An 18,261-nucleotide genomic window follows, 5' to 3' on the forward strand; every position below is an offset into this window, starting at 1 on the left:
CTCGCCAACTGCAAAAAGAGGGTGTGGTTAAATCTATCTGTTTAGCATGCACAACCCACAATATTACATAATATGACCCAGTTCTAGGCTTAAACAATAGCTACAGAGGAAAAAAGTTAATGCATGATGAGTGAACTCACAAAACTTTTAACAGAAGGCCCAAACAAAACAAGGTTACTTGCAAAATAAGAATTTTTTTTTTTAGAAAAGTATTCCTTTAAAATTAGATTGTCTGGGGTGAATGGAACATCTTTTGGCAAATCAAAGAAGGAAGTGATTCTTTTAAATCTTGCTAATAACGTTGCCTGGCCTCCGTTAGTTAAAGGGGAAAATAGTTCCCATGTATCTACTTAAAGACATGGCAGCACTGGAGTTAAAGCATTAGGCTGCTAACCAGTATGTCAATGGCTCAAACTTACAACCTGCTCCATAAGAGAAAGATGTGGCTGTTTCTACAAAGATTTACAGACTTGGAAACTCTATGTTGTTGTTGTTGTTGTTGTTGTTGTGTACCATCCAGTTGGGACCAACTCACAGCTGGCCCTCCAGAGGTCTTTCAGAGGCAGTAGATCACACAGGAGGAGGCTGCCCATCCTTCTCCCACAGAGCACCTGGTGGACCCAAACTACATGCCTTCGGGATTGCAGAGTAGCTTCTTACAACTCTGCTATAAGTTGGAATTAACTCGCTAGCAGAGGGTCTGGTGATTAGGGGTCTAACTACTTAAAATATTACATCCTCATAACATGATTTCAGAGGCAGGGATATCTGTTCACAGTTTCCCAGACATGCGTGGGTCCAAGAAATACTCAGAATGTCCTTCAAGACCTAGGAAAGATAGAAGAGTCTCAGGTGAACCAAGCAAGTGTACCACAGATGGAAATATTGGGAGAGTTTATTCAACTAAGGCAAAATGAAATGAGGGAAGGAAGATTAGACTCAAGAAATAAAGGAACCACCTGATCAGGCTTACCATTCTCGAGCTGTTGCTGGCGATCCTCTAAATCCTGTCGTAAAGCTTGGTAGTGGCCCAGAAGGCCATCGAGACCCTGCTGGATGAAATGTGGGGCAGAAGGCCGAGACTTCAGGGCCAGGCAGCTCACACGCAGGGTTTCAATGTTAGGGTGAAGGCCAAGGAGGTTCGTTAATTCCCGCTGGGGAAGAAAGAAAAATGATGGTCACATAGTCCCTGAAGAGGAACATAATCACAGAAATGTAGTCAAAACAGAATTGGCCCAAAAGTCTACGATACAGTGGGAACCTTCTCTGAACCTGGTGATCAAAGAATTCTCTCCCGATTCCAGAGGGCTGTTCTTTACCTGGCAGGAGTCCTTCAAACTTGGCAAGGATTTCTGAGGTGATCCTGAAAAGGGGGTTTGTTTCACCCACTCTTCCTTTTTCTTTATATTCTCTTCAAGTTCATCAAGCTGTTGACAGTAAGTGTTTATCTCTTCCTGCAACTGGATCTTGTCTGCTGCATCTTCCAAACGCTGGGCTAACATCTTCCACTCTGATAAAACCTTCTCCAGAATATTTTTCATTTCTTCAGTAGGAAGACCTTCTATAAAGACATAGGGGAGGAAAGAAGCAGACATTTCATTTACTGCAAAGCTTTTTGTTATAAACATTCGAAAATACTCAATATGAGGCAACGTCACATATAATGATCATTCTTATAATTCTCTTTAAACAGGAAAATTATAATAATGCATTAAGATCACTATGTTTCATTCTTTAACTAAAGTAGGGGAGAGAAGGGCTTGAAAGAGTGGTTCCAGAGTAGTGTGTCTGTCACAAAAGACGCATTCAGTAGACCTGTGGACACCATCTTTATCATAGGCATATTTCCACCCTTGATGCCAATCTTACCATTCTGTTAGCTTCTAGTCATAGCGAAGAAATTCAATAACTGCCTACAAATAACTAATAGCCGCCGCAGGGAAATGAGCCTGAGACATTCTGATACTAGAAGAAAGAAGGCTCACTAGAAAAACATGGAGACGGTTTAAGCCTTTGCTAAGGGAACCAAAGTGTGTTCGGAATGATGAAATAAAGGGCAGAAATTCTCACTGCTGCAAAGCACCCTGAGAGCATGGCAGCCTGCAGCCAGGCCCAGAAGCATCAAAAAGATGTACTGAGTGTGTGACACACACACACACACACACACACACACACATTTCTCTCCCTCTCCCTCTTCCTCTCTCTCTCTGTCTGTAAATGCACAGCACGCCAGGAAAGCAGGAATACTATCTATTTTTGAGAACACAGCAAGGGAAAAGACATGACTATTTTTACTACTATTGTCATCGCTGTTATGTACCATGAAGTTGGAGGCAAATCATAGGTTTAACCCTCCAGCAGGTTTTCAGAGGCAGTAAATGGCACGGGAGGAGACTCGTCACCTTTCTCCCCCTGGTGGATTCCAACTGTAAGCCTTTGGGTTAGCTGTGCAAATCCTTACCACTAAGCCACCAGAGCTCCTAATAGCTTGTAAATTTGTCTCATCTTTTGAGTAAAGAATGTTCAAGAAAATATTAAAGGTTGGTAGAAGCATACATTTTATCACCAGCTGTCCTTTGGTGGAAGATTAACTCCTTAAAATTATTATGAGAAACTGCGGCAACTCTGCAAAAGAATCTATATTCTGAGGAGGCAGACATGTTGCATGGGCGGCCTTAACATCTCCACTATTTGAGGAGGAGGGCCATGCAACAATACAGCTTTGTAAACATATGCAATCGAAGGTCAGGATAATGAGTGCGCGGAAGAAATGGCAGCACGCAAAACAAAAGCGCACTTATGAGTCACCGGCTGCACGACTTTAAAAACTTTTACAACACACTGAGCCCATTGAAAACTAAGAATGCAGGCAGGGCACAGTGAGAATCACTCTCCCGTGTCCACAGGTAACAGACATGAGATCACGTTCAAAACATAAATAGCACAGTCAGTGTTCAATGAATTACTCCTGTTTGTGAAGGGTCATGAAACCAACCACTGTCTTCCTGACAAACTCCCTCTGAACTGCAAGAGATACATGATTTGTTTTTGCCAAGTCATTTGTATTTCACGTGGACAAAGAAATAACAACACTTCATCCTCATGTCAGGACAAGATACGCTAAACAAGTAAGAAAATTAAACTGGTTCATTTCTTTCTGAAATGGAGAAATATGACAACTTATCTGAAAGTAGGTACAGTGTGTTCATTTTATAATATTAAGAAAGCTGGAGAAAATTTATTCTTTTCCTTTAATTTTTTTTTTAAATTTACTGAAAATGTTTCAGGACCTAGTTTTTTTGGCCCTCCAAAGCAACTGTTTAAATCATCTTTTCTAAGTCAAAGATATTTTAAGGTAGATTTGTGTCAGTTGATAATCATTTGCCTCTTGAAAAAAAAAATGGGAAACAGTATACTGTCTTCTAAAATAACTGTTCTGTTTCCAGTGAGGCAGTTATAAATTTCTATAGAACACTCAACTCTTAGAAGGTAACTAGTCAAAAGTCTAATTGTATCATCATGTTAATTATCTAAAGAGGCAAAATATAGCATAATCTTGTCACTTATTCTCACTTAACATTTTTTAACACAGTATGTATTCAATACTTGTTAATACATTTTTAAATACAGTATTGAATACTCTCAATTTTTGAATCCAGTATTTTGAATCCAGTATTGAATATTTTTTAATAAAGCTCTGCTGGAATCAAAGAAGCATTTATAAAACAAAGACCCATTATTGTAAAATTAGAAGGATAACTAATGAAACATGTAAGGTGATCCAAGGGGAGAGGGATGGGAGTGGATGGGTGTGAATGAATAGGGACAGGGTTGCATAGTTTGGTGGGTGGAAGGAGAGGGTGAAGGTCATGGGAAGGACCCAGTGGGGACCTGAAAAGACAGGGTAATGATGGCCAAGGTTCAATGGTGATTAACGTTATAAAACATAATGCAGGGGAATTGATTGTATGAAAGACAATGTAAATGAAAAACACAATGCACACAAATCTTGTAAGCAAACCAATATAAAATTTAAAAAGAAGGAGAGAAAAACAAATACAGGACCATGATCAATACCAACAGGGTTGTTGCTGTTGTTGTGTGACATCAAGTCATGGGCGCATGGCTGACCCTCCAGCAGATTTTCAGAGGCACTATTACCTTGCACGGGAGGAGGCTGCCTCTCTCTCTCCTGTGGAGCTGCTAATAGATTTGAAACATATGCCTTTGCGTTGGCAGTGCAGCTTCTTACCACTAGGCCACCAGAGTTCCTTTTTAGCCATGTATTAGTTGATGTTATGTACTGTTGAGTAATAACTGACCAGCTGGTTTCAGAGTCAATACACTGCACAGGAAAAGACTGTCCATCTTTCTCCTAAGGGGCAGCTAGTAGATCCGAACTGCATGCCTTTGGGTTGGCAGCTCACCTCTTTACCACTAAGCCACCAGAGCTCTCTGCCACTTAAGTTGTTGTTGTTGCTGTTGTTGTGACTGCCTTCAATTCGAGCACAGCTCATAGCAACCCTATGAACAAAAGGCCTGAAGCCCCTCTACAACTCTAAATATTTATCAAATGCCATATATAATGGGAATAGATTATAACGCCAGCATATCGAAGTAACTAACTACTCTATTTTCTTAGTTCAAGATCTTTAAAAACAGGACAAGCCTAACCAAGATAACCAGGTAGTTACAGTTTTAGAATTCAAGAGAAGTTAGTTATTTCATTTTTCCCCCCAATTTTCACATTCTACATACTTTGAACATATCATCATGGGAGACCGATGTGGTAAAGTCAGTGGTTAGCAATACAGCAGAAGACCTTCAGTAAGCTGGACTGGCACAGGGACTATAACCATATAACCCACAAACAGCACAGATTATGAGAGTGGTGGAGGACCAGAACACGTTCCATCCTATCACGCACAGGGTTGCTATGAGTTGGAATTAATAACATACATGGCATCATAACACCAAATTCAAATGCACGAGGCAAAAAGTCCTGTGAAATTTGATATGACAAAAATGGTGGCCTGATTATTAAACATGTTTCACTGAAGAATTTGATAGGCTTTCAAAACTGAATTGCACCATTTATCTACATCCTTAACTACTCAGAGATTAGCAAAATTCCTTTCAATTATCAGTGTTTCAAAAGTTGTTTCATATTTCTTAAGGGGAGAAAAATCTTATCAATCGTGCTTTTCTTTTCTCTTCAACATATATTTACATTAGCAATATAATGAAAAGCACTAACTATTTGTAAAGGTGTTATATTAGGTACTATAAAAATTAGAATAAGGAATAAAATGGAAAGACAAAGAGACAAGGGGGGAGTCTCTTTAATATCTTATTTATAAAAGGTAGATGCTTTCCTCATCCCTCATAAAGTTAAAAACTCAAACAACCCCCCCTAAAAACAAAACAAAACCATACATGTTTAATTCAAAAAACAAGGGTTAATTTCTATGGACTTATTTTTAATCTAGTTTATGAGCTACAATTTTCTGGGGATTCAGGGTTTCAAAAACATTTGGCGATGAACGGCTGTTTTAGATAAAACAGTGAGGCAATCCTTGAAATCAGAGTCTGTTTTCTCTCCCATGGCTGGTGTCATACCTGCTGCTGGTGGTGGTGTTTCTATTTTAGTGACTTTCTAGGACAAATGCTGTTCAAGAATTCTGTCTCTTCAGCTCATGCCTCCATTTCACTGCTTCCTAGAGCTGCTTCATGAATTTTTAATAAGAGATACGCCTTTTAAATAGAATCAGCACCCTCTGATGGATGCATTTCAGTCCCACCAAAGATGGGGAGGGTGGTAATGAAACAAAATATAAAAGTTTTCCTTTTCTTTTATTATCATATTACAAAACCACATGTCCTATATTTCCCAACACTGCACTCTACCTTTTATAAGCATCACTTTCACATAGATTCAATTTCCTAATACACTTTACTCGAAAACTCACTGTCATTCTGTCAGAACCAACTAATAGCTCACCCTCTAGCAGATCTTCACAGGCTGAAACGTGCACAGGAAGACACTGTCCAAAATAATGTTAAAAACATTCTATTAAAAAAAAATTCTATTAGTTTATAACTAATAAACTAACACTAGAAATAATGAGAGGCTTTAGTCCTCTCAAGTTTATATCTCTAATGTCCCTCTCACATCCTTTCTGGGTAATTCAGTCAGAATTTACTCAAGAGAATATTGTAATACGAAACTGTTCAGCTTTACACTACTTTTAAGAACTCCAAAGATGAATAACTCTGAAAAGATAAATTCAACCAAACTATAATAAAAAATCCACAGCAGCTCTAAAACTTCAGAATTTTTATTTTCAAAATAATCCTACACTGAAAGATGAGAGGAAGCCACTAAAATAAGGATATTACAACTGGTGGATTCAAACTGCACACCTTTGGGCTGGCAGTGCAACTCCCTACCCATGAGGCACCCTGCCTAATAACAAGATGATTTTTATTTTGCAAAACTATACTCACTGGTGAACTCTCTCACTTTTTAGAGAAAACAAAGAAATAAAGAGATCTGTGGCTTGCCCAAGGCCACAAAGCTAGAAAAAAAGGCAAGAGAACTCAACATGTCAAGTCTCTCAATCTGCTGCTAGTCTCTCTGTAACATATTACCTCACCCCAGCTTTTCCTCTAGACAGAGCTGCCCTGCTATCCTGTCACTAAACACAGGACATATACTGTCACAGCTAGGAAAGGCTAGAAGAGGGAATGGTGCTCAAACACACTCTGAAGTTATCTGACAAGGACTGAGTCCCAACCCAAGTGAAAATGGAGGGACAGAAGTGAAGGTCTCTACAATCATTAATATGACAGGCATGAATTTCATAAGCAGTTTATTAAAGTTAATGATGGAGTTAGTATCTCAAGAGACATAACCATTTCTATGTCTCTTCAAATAAAGACTTGCGAAAGTAACCTCCAAGTTGGGTGTCTCAGGCTTGACAAAGTCCTCAAGACTGGGTTCTTGAGTCAAATATGACTGCTACCAATTTGAGTTGTAAAAAAGAAGGAAATTCAGCTTTACTTAAAACAAAACAAGACACAAATATTCGTTCACTTCTGCAATTTTAAAACAAACGGGCATATACTGGGGTGCTTCTCACATTTCTTCTGATACATGTAAACTTTTAAAAAGCAGAATGCAAAAATAATTTAAAATTTAAAAATAAAATCAGACTAGAAGTTTTTGAATAGGGGGGAAAAAATGATTGACCAAAAGGGGACACCAGAGAACATTCTAGAGAGTTGAAAATGTTTTACAGAGCAATAGATGTATGGGGGAAAGCAAGTGTAATTAATGTACATTAAAACTGATACCAAAATTTAACACATAATGCATTTCAACAGAAGTAAATTTTACTTTAAAAAAATAGTAACAGTAATAATACTCAGAAAGATAAGGAGTGGAGGAAGTATACATAATTCAAAAATTATAGACTCTTATTAACAGGTAAAGGTAATTCAAGAATTTCAGAATTATAAAGAATTATCATTAGGAGGAATAGATAATACAAGAATTATAAAATACCATTAAGAAATATAGTTAATTCAAGAACAGAGTTAAGAGGTATGTATAAGTCAAGAACTGTAGAATAGTATTAATTATAAACTGAGTAACTCTGCAATCACTTGCTATGCATCAGAAAGCTGGACAATGATAAGGGATGATAGAAGGAGAATTGATGCCTTTGAGCTGTGGTGCTGGAGAAGAGCATTGAATATACCCCGGACTGTTAAGAAAATGAACAGATTCGTCCTAGAGAGGGTTAAACCAGGCTGCTCCTTAGAGGCAAGGATTCTGAAGCTTCGTCTGACATACTCTGCACATGTTGCAAGGAGGGACCAGTCCTCGGAGAGGGACATCATGCTTGGGAGGTTCGAGGGACAGTGCAGAAGAGGAAGACCCTCTATGAGGTGGATTAATTCAGTCACTGAAGTAATGGGGGTAGGTGTGTCAGAGATAGTGAGACTGGCACAGGATAGAGCAGGGTTTAGGGCTGTTATACACAGGGTCACTCTGAGTTGCAGGGGACTCGATGGCACATAACAACAACACTTGGTACACAAAGTTCATTATGTTAAATGCCATCCATAAGTAGGCATCAACTTGATGGCACCTAATAACAACAATGATTTGGATATGTTGACATCTCCCACAATAAAAAGTCAGAGAATAAAAGTTGAGTCTGACTGCTTTGAAGACTTGCTAAAGGGCTGCTGCTGACCCTGCCTTGGGCAGCTATGACCTTTATCAAGGAGAGACGCACATCTCCATGGCACTTAGTAGGATTAGAATTAGATAACATGCCTTACAAAATACCTTCCAGGCTTGACCAAAGAGATACACAAGCACAGATGAAGAACAATAACATTTAAACATCTCTGGGTCACTGGGGGCTATGGCCAAAAAAAGTTACCTTTGGTGTAAGAAAAATCTCAAGCACAAGTATCAAATTTATTAATGAAATTCTGTACCAAGACTCAAACGTAAGGGATTTATCTTAACATAGAACGTCACTGGTAATACTGTTAAATAAGTGTTTTCTCACGCCAGCTTGTTTGGGGGGAAAAAAAATCTCAACATACAGCCCCAGGCAGGGGGTGAGAGAATTTAAAGTCTTCTGCACTTGGGAAATTTTCACTGTTCTTAGTATCAGGTCTATGGGTTCTGTCTGACCTCCATGTAAAAGCAGAACAATATTGCTTTTATTCATGTTATAGAATCATCCTCTGCATAAGACATAATTAAGAGAAAACGAGATTCTGCTTAAATAAAGACTTGAAAAATACTTTTCTAACCAAAAGAGGCTGGTTGTTATCAAGTGCTGTCAAGTTGCTTCCAGCTCATATCGACTCCATAGTACAGGACAGAACTGCCAAAGAGGGGGGTCCTGGGGTCAGAAAGGGAGCACCAAGTCTCTCCATACAAAGTGTGTTAAAATAAAGAACAGTTATTTTTCAATGACACTAAATGGACAAAAAAGGCTTTTAAAACACACAAAGTTCTTACCTTTTCTCATTTGTTCCAAAAGTATTTGTCCAGTTTGGCTTAATTGCTCCAGTTTGGGGCTTATTTCTGTCTGTTCTTTTTCTAATTCCTGGGAATAAAGTCTCAGCATTAGACAACTGCAATTTTTCTTCCAACATAACGTCAATAACATTCTCTTAGTTTATAGCTAATAAACTAATACTAGATATAATAAAAATACTTCAGTATTCTAAAGTTTATGTCTAATGTTCTTCTCACACTCATTCTGGATAATTCAGTCAGAATTTACCTAAGCAAACACTATAATACAAACTGCCCAACTTTGGTCTACTCTCCAGAATTCCAAAGATGAATAAATCTGAAAAGGTAAATTCAAGCAAAGTATAATAAAAAAATCCACGGTGATTCTAAAACTTAGAAATTTTACATTCAAAATAATCCTACACTGAATCACAAGGGGAAGCAACTAAGTTAGGATTTTTAGATGCAGCGTACGTGTTTGCGTGGATGGCCTGAACGCACAGCACCACTTAAAATGTGAACTTTCTTTAGAACTCTCTCATTACCTAAAAAGGACCTCTGAATGCAGTGAGCAATAATTTCATGAGTTCCGGAAAGAGATGAGATGCTTGCCAAACAATATTGTTGAATATACGTAATGTTACTGAAATGCATATTCATAAATTATTCAAATAAATGCAAATGTACATTTTGCTACGGTACTTTTTAAAATAGCGGCTGCCTGACAGATTTAAATTTTAGGATTATCATGCTGGTCACCAATGTCAAGGTGCTGTGAGAATTTAAGAGTTTAAGGGAATGGCAAGCAGTGACATGCACCTTAGAGAAAGCAGGTCTAATGAGAAGCAAAGTACATCCCTTGATTTGAAAGTCAAATACGAATAATGGCCTCTAATAGGAAGAGTTCACTAGTGAAATGGAAAGACAGTCAGTCTAAGCAGCTTTTCTTTTTTCCCCCTTTCCCCCCTTTTTTAAAATTGATATTTTAATGAAAGTTTATAGAGAACATGGATTTCCATTCATTCATTGCTGCACATTTTCCTCCCTACCCATCCCTCCCCCCTCCCCAGTTCGCTTTTGTCTTTGAAAAGAAAAAAAAATCTTTCATTGTTATCCAATTCCCCTTCCCCCTCCCCAGTCTACTTTGCTATGCACCTCTTATTCTGGACTGTGGTCATGAAAATAATACCTAGTCATATATTTCTTTTAAGCAGTTCTCTCCCTAAACATTCAATCACCTCTCCAACTTCAACTCCCTTTTTACCTAAACACTAACCACTAAACAATCTACAATATTTCTCTGAAGATCACGCTACACATGTCCATCTCCGTGCCACTGTTCAAAGGTTCCCCAGCTAGTATGTCCTCCCACAAGCTGCAAGTCCCAGCTCAGCACCTCCTTGCCCCTGAAAGTCATTACTATTTCAGGGACAAGTGCAATCCTGGTCTTCTCACAATTCCTCAGGTAATCACTTATTCCTTACTACATCAAAGCTTTCCATGCAAATCTTGTGTTTTTCTTAACCACTGCCAAAAAAGCTTTAAAAAAAACAAACTCCACTGCTGATACTGTAGCCAGCAGAGACTAGCACAAGGTATTAAAAAATATTAACAAAGGTTGAAAAGTGACCCAGTAGAGCTCAATAATATTGGTTTTGGTCAAACATTCTTCTAGGTGGTATAGCACTGGTCTGTCCATTTGCTGTACAGAGGTAACTAACTCATGGTTGCTGTGATGCTGAACATTGTGACACTGATGTGTCAAATGAGATAATGGTTACCATGGTGGACTGTGTTTGGTGGAGCTCCCCAATTAAAACAAGCTTGGAAGAAGGAGTGGCATCCACTTCCAAAATAGCTTGCCTCCAGAAACCCTATGAACCTGGAGAAATGAGAAAAGTTATACAAGTGTCCAGGTCTTTCATTCATAGGGTCGCTATTCATAGGGTCGCTATGAATTGCCTATGACTCGACAGTACTTAACAACAACAACAACAATGTAACATAATCCCTTCCCCCAATGTTCAGTATAAATACAAGGGCACAAAGCAAAAGAGTAATTATGCATTTTTCTAGTCCCCAAAGTCAGCTTTTGTGGAAGTAATTCCAGTTCACGGTGATCTCATCTGTAGCAGCATAAATCTGTGTTTTGAAGCTGAGTCTGATCTTAAAGAAAATGTATTGGAATAGTTTTGGGTTTGGGAAAAAGTCAATGAGTTGAGAAGGGAAGATATCTGCAAAATACATAAATCTATAAGTCAAGATAAAGGTAGACATGATCTACTGAAAACATGACTAGGACCTCTTGGGAAATGGTACTTCCTGCATAGCTCATCCGTTAACAAGGTAAACAAATGCTCTGTCACAGGGATGTGACGTCAGCCAGCTGAAGTCAACCTGAAATTCACTACACTGTTGTAAAAGCGACCTTCTGGACACACAGCTTTTGCAGGAAGTGTTCCATTTCATCTCTATACCAACAGCATATCTAGCAGGAGGAAACATTGTCTTCACCAGAATATAACTGTTTTCTGTTTTACCTTCAGCTTCTTTTTCATTTCTGAGGTGTCTCGCATCTTCTTGTATTCTTTGATCTCTGTGGCCTGAATGGCAGACTTTGACTTCAACACCCAGTTCAGCAGCTCCGCACTGACAGCATCAAACCTGATTGAAGAGTCAAATGTTACCACTGTCATTCACCTCCTCCTAGTGCTCATTTGGCTCAAGAACCAAAACTCCCAACAGGCATGTGGCTTTCAACATTCCCCAAAATGGCAAGCCAGAGATACAGAAATAAAAAGTAAAATAAAATAAACCATAAGGTTACAAAGATAAAAAGTAAAGACATTGCAATTGTAAAATACAATTTTTAAATTTTTTAAAAACATAATAAAAAAATTACCTTTATTTTGATAAACTTACACAGAACATAAAACCCAAATGTGGTCATATAACAATAAAAAAATAACATGTCTAGATTCCTGAGTTTATTTATCCTTCCATTCAAAATGCATTGACTGAATCTACTACAAGCCAACATGCTCCAGTGGCATCCTGCCAACCAAAAGGTCAGGGATTCAGATCTACCAGTGGTTTTGAGAGAGAAAGTCAAATCTGACCCGCCTAAGTCGGATCTGACTTAACAGTGGATTCTACATGCCAGAGAATGGCCTATCCTCATGTTATAAAAGTGAGCTAGACAATGACAGCCTTCAGGGAGTCTTCAGTCTATTAAAAAGGCAGACCATAGAGGCAGTAACAGAATACTAGGTGCTGAGTGCAGGACTTCCCAGGCAGGCTGCCCGGGCCGAGTGGGAAGAGATGGCGTCCCAGGAGAGCAGAGCTGCCTTGTTCACAGGAGCTCTCCTGGCAAAGGAGGGGCAAGGGAAGGCAGAGTGTCCTTCGGAGAACACAAGGAGTCGGGGGTGCTGGAATGGAGGGTTCTAGGCAGGCAGGGCCGATGAAAGCCTGGCCAAGAATCACATGGACTAGCTGCCAGAATTCACGACGGAGTTTAGACTCAACCAATGGGCAACTGAGAGCCAGGAAAACTTTCAACATCAGTATTACAAGAAAAGAAAAAGAAAAAAAAAACCAAAACAAAACATTTCCACGGAGGGACAAGTTGTACTCTTCAGAAGCCAACTGTCCCATCTTTCTGCTGCAGAGTAGCTGGTGGGTTCAAACCCTTGAACTTTCAGTTAGTAGTCAAGCCTTTAACCACACTATCCCAGGAGGCCTCCTTACTGACCCTATGTCAGGTCCTTCTTTAAGGGTTTTTTGTGTATTATTAACTCAGGAGACAGAACACTTATAGCCTAGTGACAGGAAGCTACATTGCAATCCCAAAGGCACGTGGTTTGAATCCACCAGCTGCTTCATGGGAGAACCTTGGGCAATCTCCTCCCATGCGATTAACTGCGTCTGAAAACCAGTCAGAAGGTCAGCTATGGGTCAGTTTCAACTCAATGTTACACAACACAAGAACAACAACATGAACTCAGAGAATTCTCACACCAAACTATGAAACATATACCATTATTCTATGGTGGTAATTGTTGTCATGTAACGTTGGGTTAGAACCAACTCATAGTTGACTCTCCAGTGAGTTTTCAAAAGTAGTAAACTGCACTGGAGGACACGCCCAATCTTTCTCCCAGAGCAGCTGTTGGATTTGAACCACTTCCTTTGGGTTGTGACACATCTCCATACCACAGACTGTGGAGAGGATGAAATTAAGCTCCTAGGGGTTATAAATAACTCCCAAGGGCACAAAAACCACAAATGGTAGACCTAGGACTCAAACCCAGAAGCCTGTCCTCTTACCTCTCTCCTACCCATAAAGCTTTCTCAAGAGGAACTCTGGGTATGTGAAGCAGGGGAGAATCAGGAACACTGGGTCTGTTCATCAAGCTGAATTTTCTTTCTGAGATATGAAGGATTTTGTGACACTATAGGACCAGGGCAAATACCCGAGGGTAATGGTATTGCTAAAATAACAGCATGCTTCTCAAGAACTTCAGAGCAGATTTCTATCTGAAAGCGTCTCTGAATGATTGTTCAGAGAAAGCGCTCAACCCAGAAATCAAGCCTTTCAAATGACCTCTGGAGGAGACATAGTTGATTTCTGTCTCCAGTGTGAACGAAGAGTACTGAAGCAGCACAGAGCACCAATGCTGTCAGTCAGGAGTTTTAACAGACATCCCAGCTATAGGGAACACGTGCTCCTCTATACCTTAAGGTGGTAAAGACCACTCCTAGCAATACTAATAAAAAGAAACGGGAAATAAGCCACCATTTATTACATATGTACTATACACTACGCTAAGAAACTATTTAATGCTCACAAAATCTCAGATGGTTCCTTTCAAGACAAACAATGATTTCTTAGCAGCTTTAGTGACATAATGTGCTGATCTGCTAATCAAATGATCACTGGGTTGAATCCACCAAGGACTCTGTGGGAGAAAGATATAGCTGTCTGGTCCACAAAGATTTACAGACTAGATTTACAAATCTGATGGGAGAGTCACTATGAGTGGGGATCAACTCATTGTCACTGGGCTTGGTTTTGGTTTGGTAAGGTGTCTGGAAACCACACCACATTCTAAGATCATTAGGAAGCTCTTAGGACAATAGTACTTGGAATAGGAAAGCTATCATCAAATAATGAAGAAGTGCCATACAGAAAAGCCATATTGTTCCAGAAATCACAATTAGTACCAGATGTTTAATTTATAGGTGATAAACCTTGGCTATGTGATAATAATAAAAATAACATAATAACAAGGTCTAACAACAATGAGAAAGAGAGAGCTCTGTCAGCCTAATGGATAGAAAGTTAGGCTACCAAGCCAAAGGTGGGTGATTTTAATCTGCAGCCCTCAGGCCTGGTTTTAATTGTTTTTGGTCAAACATTCTTCTAGGTGGTATAGCCCTGGTCTGACCATTTGCTGTACAGAGGTAACACCTGGTTGCTATAATGCTAAACACTGTGACACTGATGTGTCAAATGCAATAATGGTTATCTATTGGTGGACAGTGTTTGGTGGAACTCCCCGATTAGAATCAGCTTGGGAGCAGGAGTGGCATCCACTTCCAAAACAGCTTGCCTCCAGAAACTCTATGAACTTTGAGAAACGATGAAAGTTATACAAACATTCAGGTGTTTCATTCACAGTGTTGTTATGAGTTGTCTACAATTCGATGGCACTTAACAACAACAACAACTGGCTTTTACTACAATTGAATGATGCATTCGAACCTCTAGTTTTCTAGGAAGTAAGTACAAGAATCTTTGTTACAGATTTAATACTTAGTGACTGCTGCACCCACAGCTGGCTTCCCACCCAACAGACATTCTTAAACACACACACACACCTCCCCTGCTACAACCACAGATGAAAAAGACCAGGTGTTTCACCAGCCCCTGCACTCACAGCACAGGTAAGTAGCTTAATCTTGGCCAGTTTATGAAAGTTGTAATGCTAACTCCTGTTTCAGTGTCTTTAAACCACAAGAAGACAAGTCTGAGCATGAAACTTACCACAGTGAGGATGACAGAGACAAAAACGATGGTGAGATGGTAAAGCATTGCACTAAAACTGTCCTACCAACAGATTTTTCAAAGAGGGATGTAATAACCTTAATGTTGCTTTTGGTATGGCATTTTACTTCTTGCAGTAGAAGTAACAAAACTACTTTAATAGCTGTGTTAAAGCTAAGATCTATAGTTCTTAATCCTGGGCTTTACAACCTTCCATTCTTCCAAACGCACAAATTCAACACTGGAGATGCACATCCTAGTGCCTGAAAGACAACATGCATACAGGAGAGGAAACCACATACACGGGCATCAGAAACAGCTTCCTCCTGGGCTGCTGTTGCTTCACAGGTAAAGATTTCACCTGGATGCAATGCCTGGGTGACTTAGCTCTGCAAGAAGTAGTTCTCAATCTCAAACCTACTACACAGTGAGAGTAACCAAAGCAGCGCGGTACTGGTACAATGAGAGGCACATAGACCAATGAGAAAAAATCGAAAACCCAGAAATGGATCCAACTATCTGTGGTCAACTGATACTTGATAAGGAAATAAAACCCATCAAATGGGGAAATGACAGCCTCTTCAACAAACGGAGCTGGCAGAATTGGACTGGTAACTGCAGAAAGCTGAAATAGGATCCATATCTCAAACCAAACGCAAAAATCAACTCAAGGTGGATCAGACTTAGGAGTAAAGACCAAAACCATAAAGTTCCTAAGAGACAACCTGAGATCAAGCTTAAAAGGCTTAGTTTAGGGTATAGAGAGACTGTCAAGGATAGTCAGAAATGCACAATCTAAAGAGGATAAAATTGATGAATGGGACCTTCTAAAGATTAAAACTCTGTGATTGTCAAAATTTATTTTCCAACAGGGTGAAAAGAAAACCTACCAATTGAGAAAAAATATTTGGCAATACCATCTCAAACAAGGGTCTCATAACAAAAGTTTACAGAATACTCCTGGGCCTCTAGGGAAAAAAAGACTGATAACCCAATTTCAAAATGGGCAAAAGACATGGAAAGACTTCACAGAAGAATACATATGGAAGGCCAACAGACACATGTAGAAATGCTCAAAATCACTGGCAATAAGAGAGATGCAAATCAAAACCACAATGAGATATCATTTCACACCTAAAGCAGTGGCAAAGGTTAGCAGAATAGCAAACAGTAAATGCTGGAAAGGATGTGGAGAGGTGGGACTTCTCACACACTCTTGGTGGGATTGTAAAATGGTAGTACCACTCTGGAAGGCAGTTTAGCATTTCCTAAAAAAGTTGAACATAGAAACTCTGAATGACCCAGCTATTCCACTCATAGGAATATACTCCAAGGAAATTAGAAGTGAGACACAAATGGAAATTTGTACACCAATGTTCACAGCAGCTTTATTCACTAGCACAAGAACATGGAAACAGCCCAAATGTCCTACCACAACTGAGTGAACTGAGAAACTGTGGTACATTCACGCAATGGAATACTATGCAACACGCAGGAACAATAATTTGGAATAATACTACATACCTTAAGAGAGAATGGAGAGTACTATGCTGAGTGAACTAACTCAGTTTCATAAGTATAAATAGTACATAAAGCCATTGCTGTAAAAATAGAAGGGTAACAAGTAAAATGTGTATGGGAATCTAAGGAGGGAAAGTGTAGGAGCAGAGGGGTGAGGATGGGTAGAGGGGAAATCACAGGGTCACACAATTTGGTTGTTGGAAAGAGGGGATAAAGGAAATGGGAGAGAGATAGCAGGGACCTGAAAGCATGAGGTAAAGGTGGGCATAGTCCAATGGTGATTAATAATAGGAAAGGTTGCATAAAACATAATATCAATGAAGGGAAATATGGGGAGGGGAAATGTGCATTTTTTTTTAAATGGAGTTACTTCCTTGAATTGGGTTTTGGGGGTTGTTGGTTTTTTCTTATGATAAGACGAGGAAGGAGATTGTCAAAGAATAAGGAACTCTAGCTAAGACAAAACTATCAGAGTTGTCAAAAATGAACAAAAGAGTGTGGGATCACAGCTAACCATATCGTCTCCAAAGTTAAGTAGAAAATGAAGCAAGAAAGGTTCTAACACACAGTGCCCCAAGGCAGTGTAGATGTGTCACAATGGGAAGTGGAATATTTCAAAGATTTGTGAAGAGCTGGTTGGTTTCCTCACTAGACTGGGTAGCTGGGCATGACTGTGGGTACAACTAGTGAGTGGTACAAAGTAAGTACAAAGTAGAAAATGCTTTATGGAAATACTGGATTCAGAGAATTCCACATTCATGCTTACTTTTTCTTTGCTTCAGGGTCTACATGGATCTGTCTCTTCTTTGGGGGCGGCGGGGGAGGCAGCTCTTGCTTGGACTTCTTTGTGGTTACTTGTTCTCGTACACGAACAGTCTCCAAAAGATCTTTCTGAGGAATCTGGGACATCCCCAGCTTTGCGACAGCTTGAGTCACCTGCAATAAAATTTAGCCAGTTGTTAGTTCTTTAATGACAGTTTTACTGGGATATAATTCACATATCATAAAATTCTGACTTTAAAAGTATGCAATTCAGTGGTTCATTTCTAGGATAGTCACAGCAACCCCTAACCCCTGACCACTATCTAATTCCAAAAGTTTCCATCACCCCAAAAGACATACCATACTATTGTTGTTGTTGCTGTTACGTGCCATTAGCACTCCCCATTTCCAATACCCTCTAACCCTTGGTAACAACCCCTAACCCATTTCCTATCCCTATGGATTTGTACATTCTGAGTATTTCATATGAATGGAATCATACAGCTTATCTTTTAATATAAACAATGTATAATACTATATTTATATATAAACAATGCATATGTTATACTGGGTTTTTCAAACTGTGCAACCCTCTCACACCATGCACATTAAACATGTGAGCACAGTAATCTTTCATTAACTTTTTTCACTTAACCTAATTCTTTTTTCATATTCACTCATGTTGTAGCAAGGGACAGACAGCACATCACTCCTTTTTATTGATGAACCATCTTTCATTGTATGAATACAGTTTAAAGATGGGAAATCTCCTCCCCCAAGATTTCAGCCTCTGAAAGCCTGCTGGAGGGTCAGCAAGGAGCTGGTTTCAGCTCAGCACCATAAAACAACAACATTCGATACCTGAAGTCTATGGGGGAGACAA

The 18,261-nt window shown here is 39.4% G+C and overlaps 1 protein-coding gene across 1 annotated transcript in view; it reads right to left on the reverse strand.

Annotated features, from left to right (window-relative positions):
- Positions 1–18,261, reverse strand: part of UTRN (utrophin) — a 704,039-nt gene that overhangs the window by 497,863 nt on the left and 187,915 nt on the right. Inside the window, exons 16-20 of the mRNA XM_006891679.1 lie at positions 17,383–17,552; positions 11,590–11,713; positions 9,050–9,137; positions 1,320–1,561; positions 974–1,154 (exon numbers count right to left, since the gene is read on the reverse strand). Coding sequence (XP_006891741.1) covers positions 974–1,154; positions 1,320–1,561; positions 9,050–9,137; positions 11,590–11,713; positions 17,383–17,552 — 805 coding nt within the window. The remainder of the gene's footprint in view (positions 1–973; positions 1,155–1,319; positions 1,562–9,049; positions 9,138–11,589; positions 11,714–17,382; positions 17,553–18,261) is intronic.

This window comes from Elephantulus edwardii, unplaced genomic scaffold, assembly GCF_000299155.1.
Source record: "Elephantulus edwardii isolate Elephantulus edwardi_28Jun2011 unplaced genomic scaffold, EleEdw1.0 scaffold00102, whole genome shotgun sequence".
Lineage (NCBI taxonomy): Eukaryota > Metazoa > Chordata > Mammalia > Macroscelidea > Macroscelididae > Elephantulus > Elephantulus edwardii.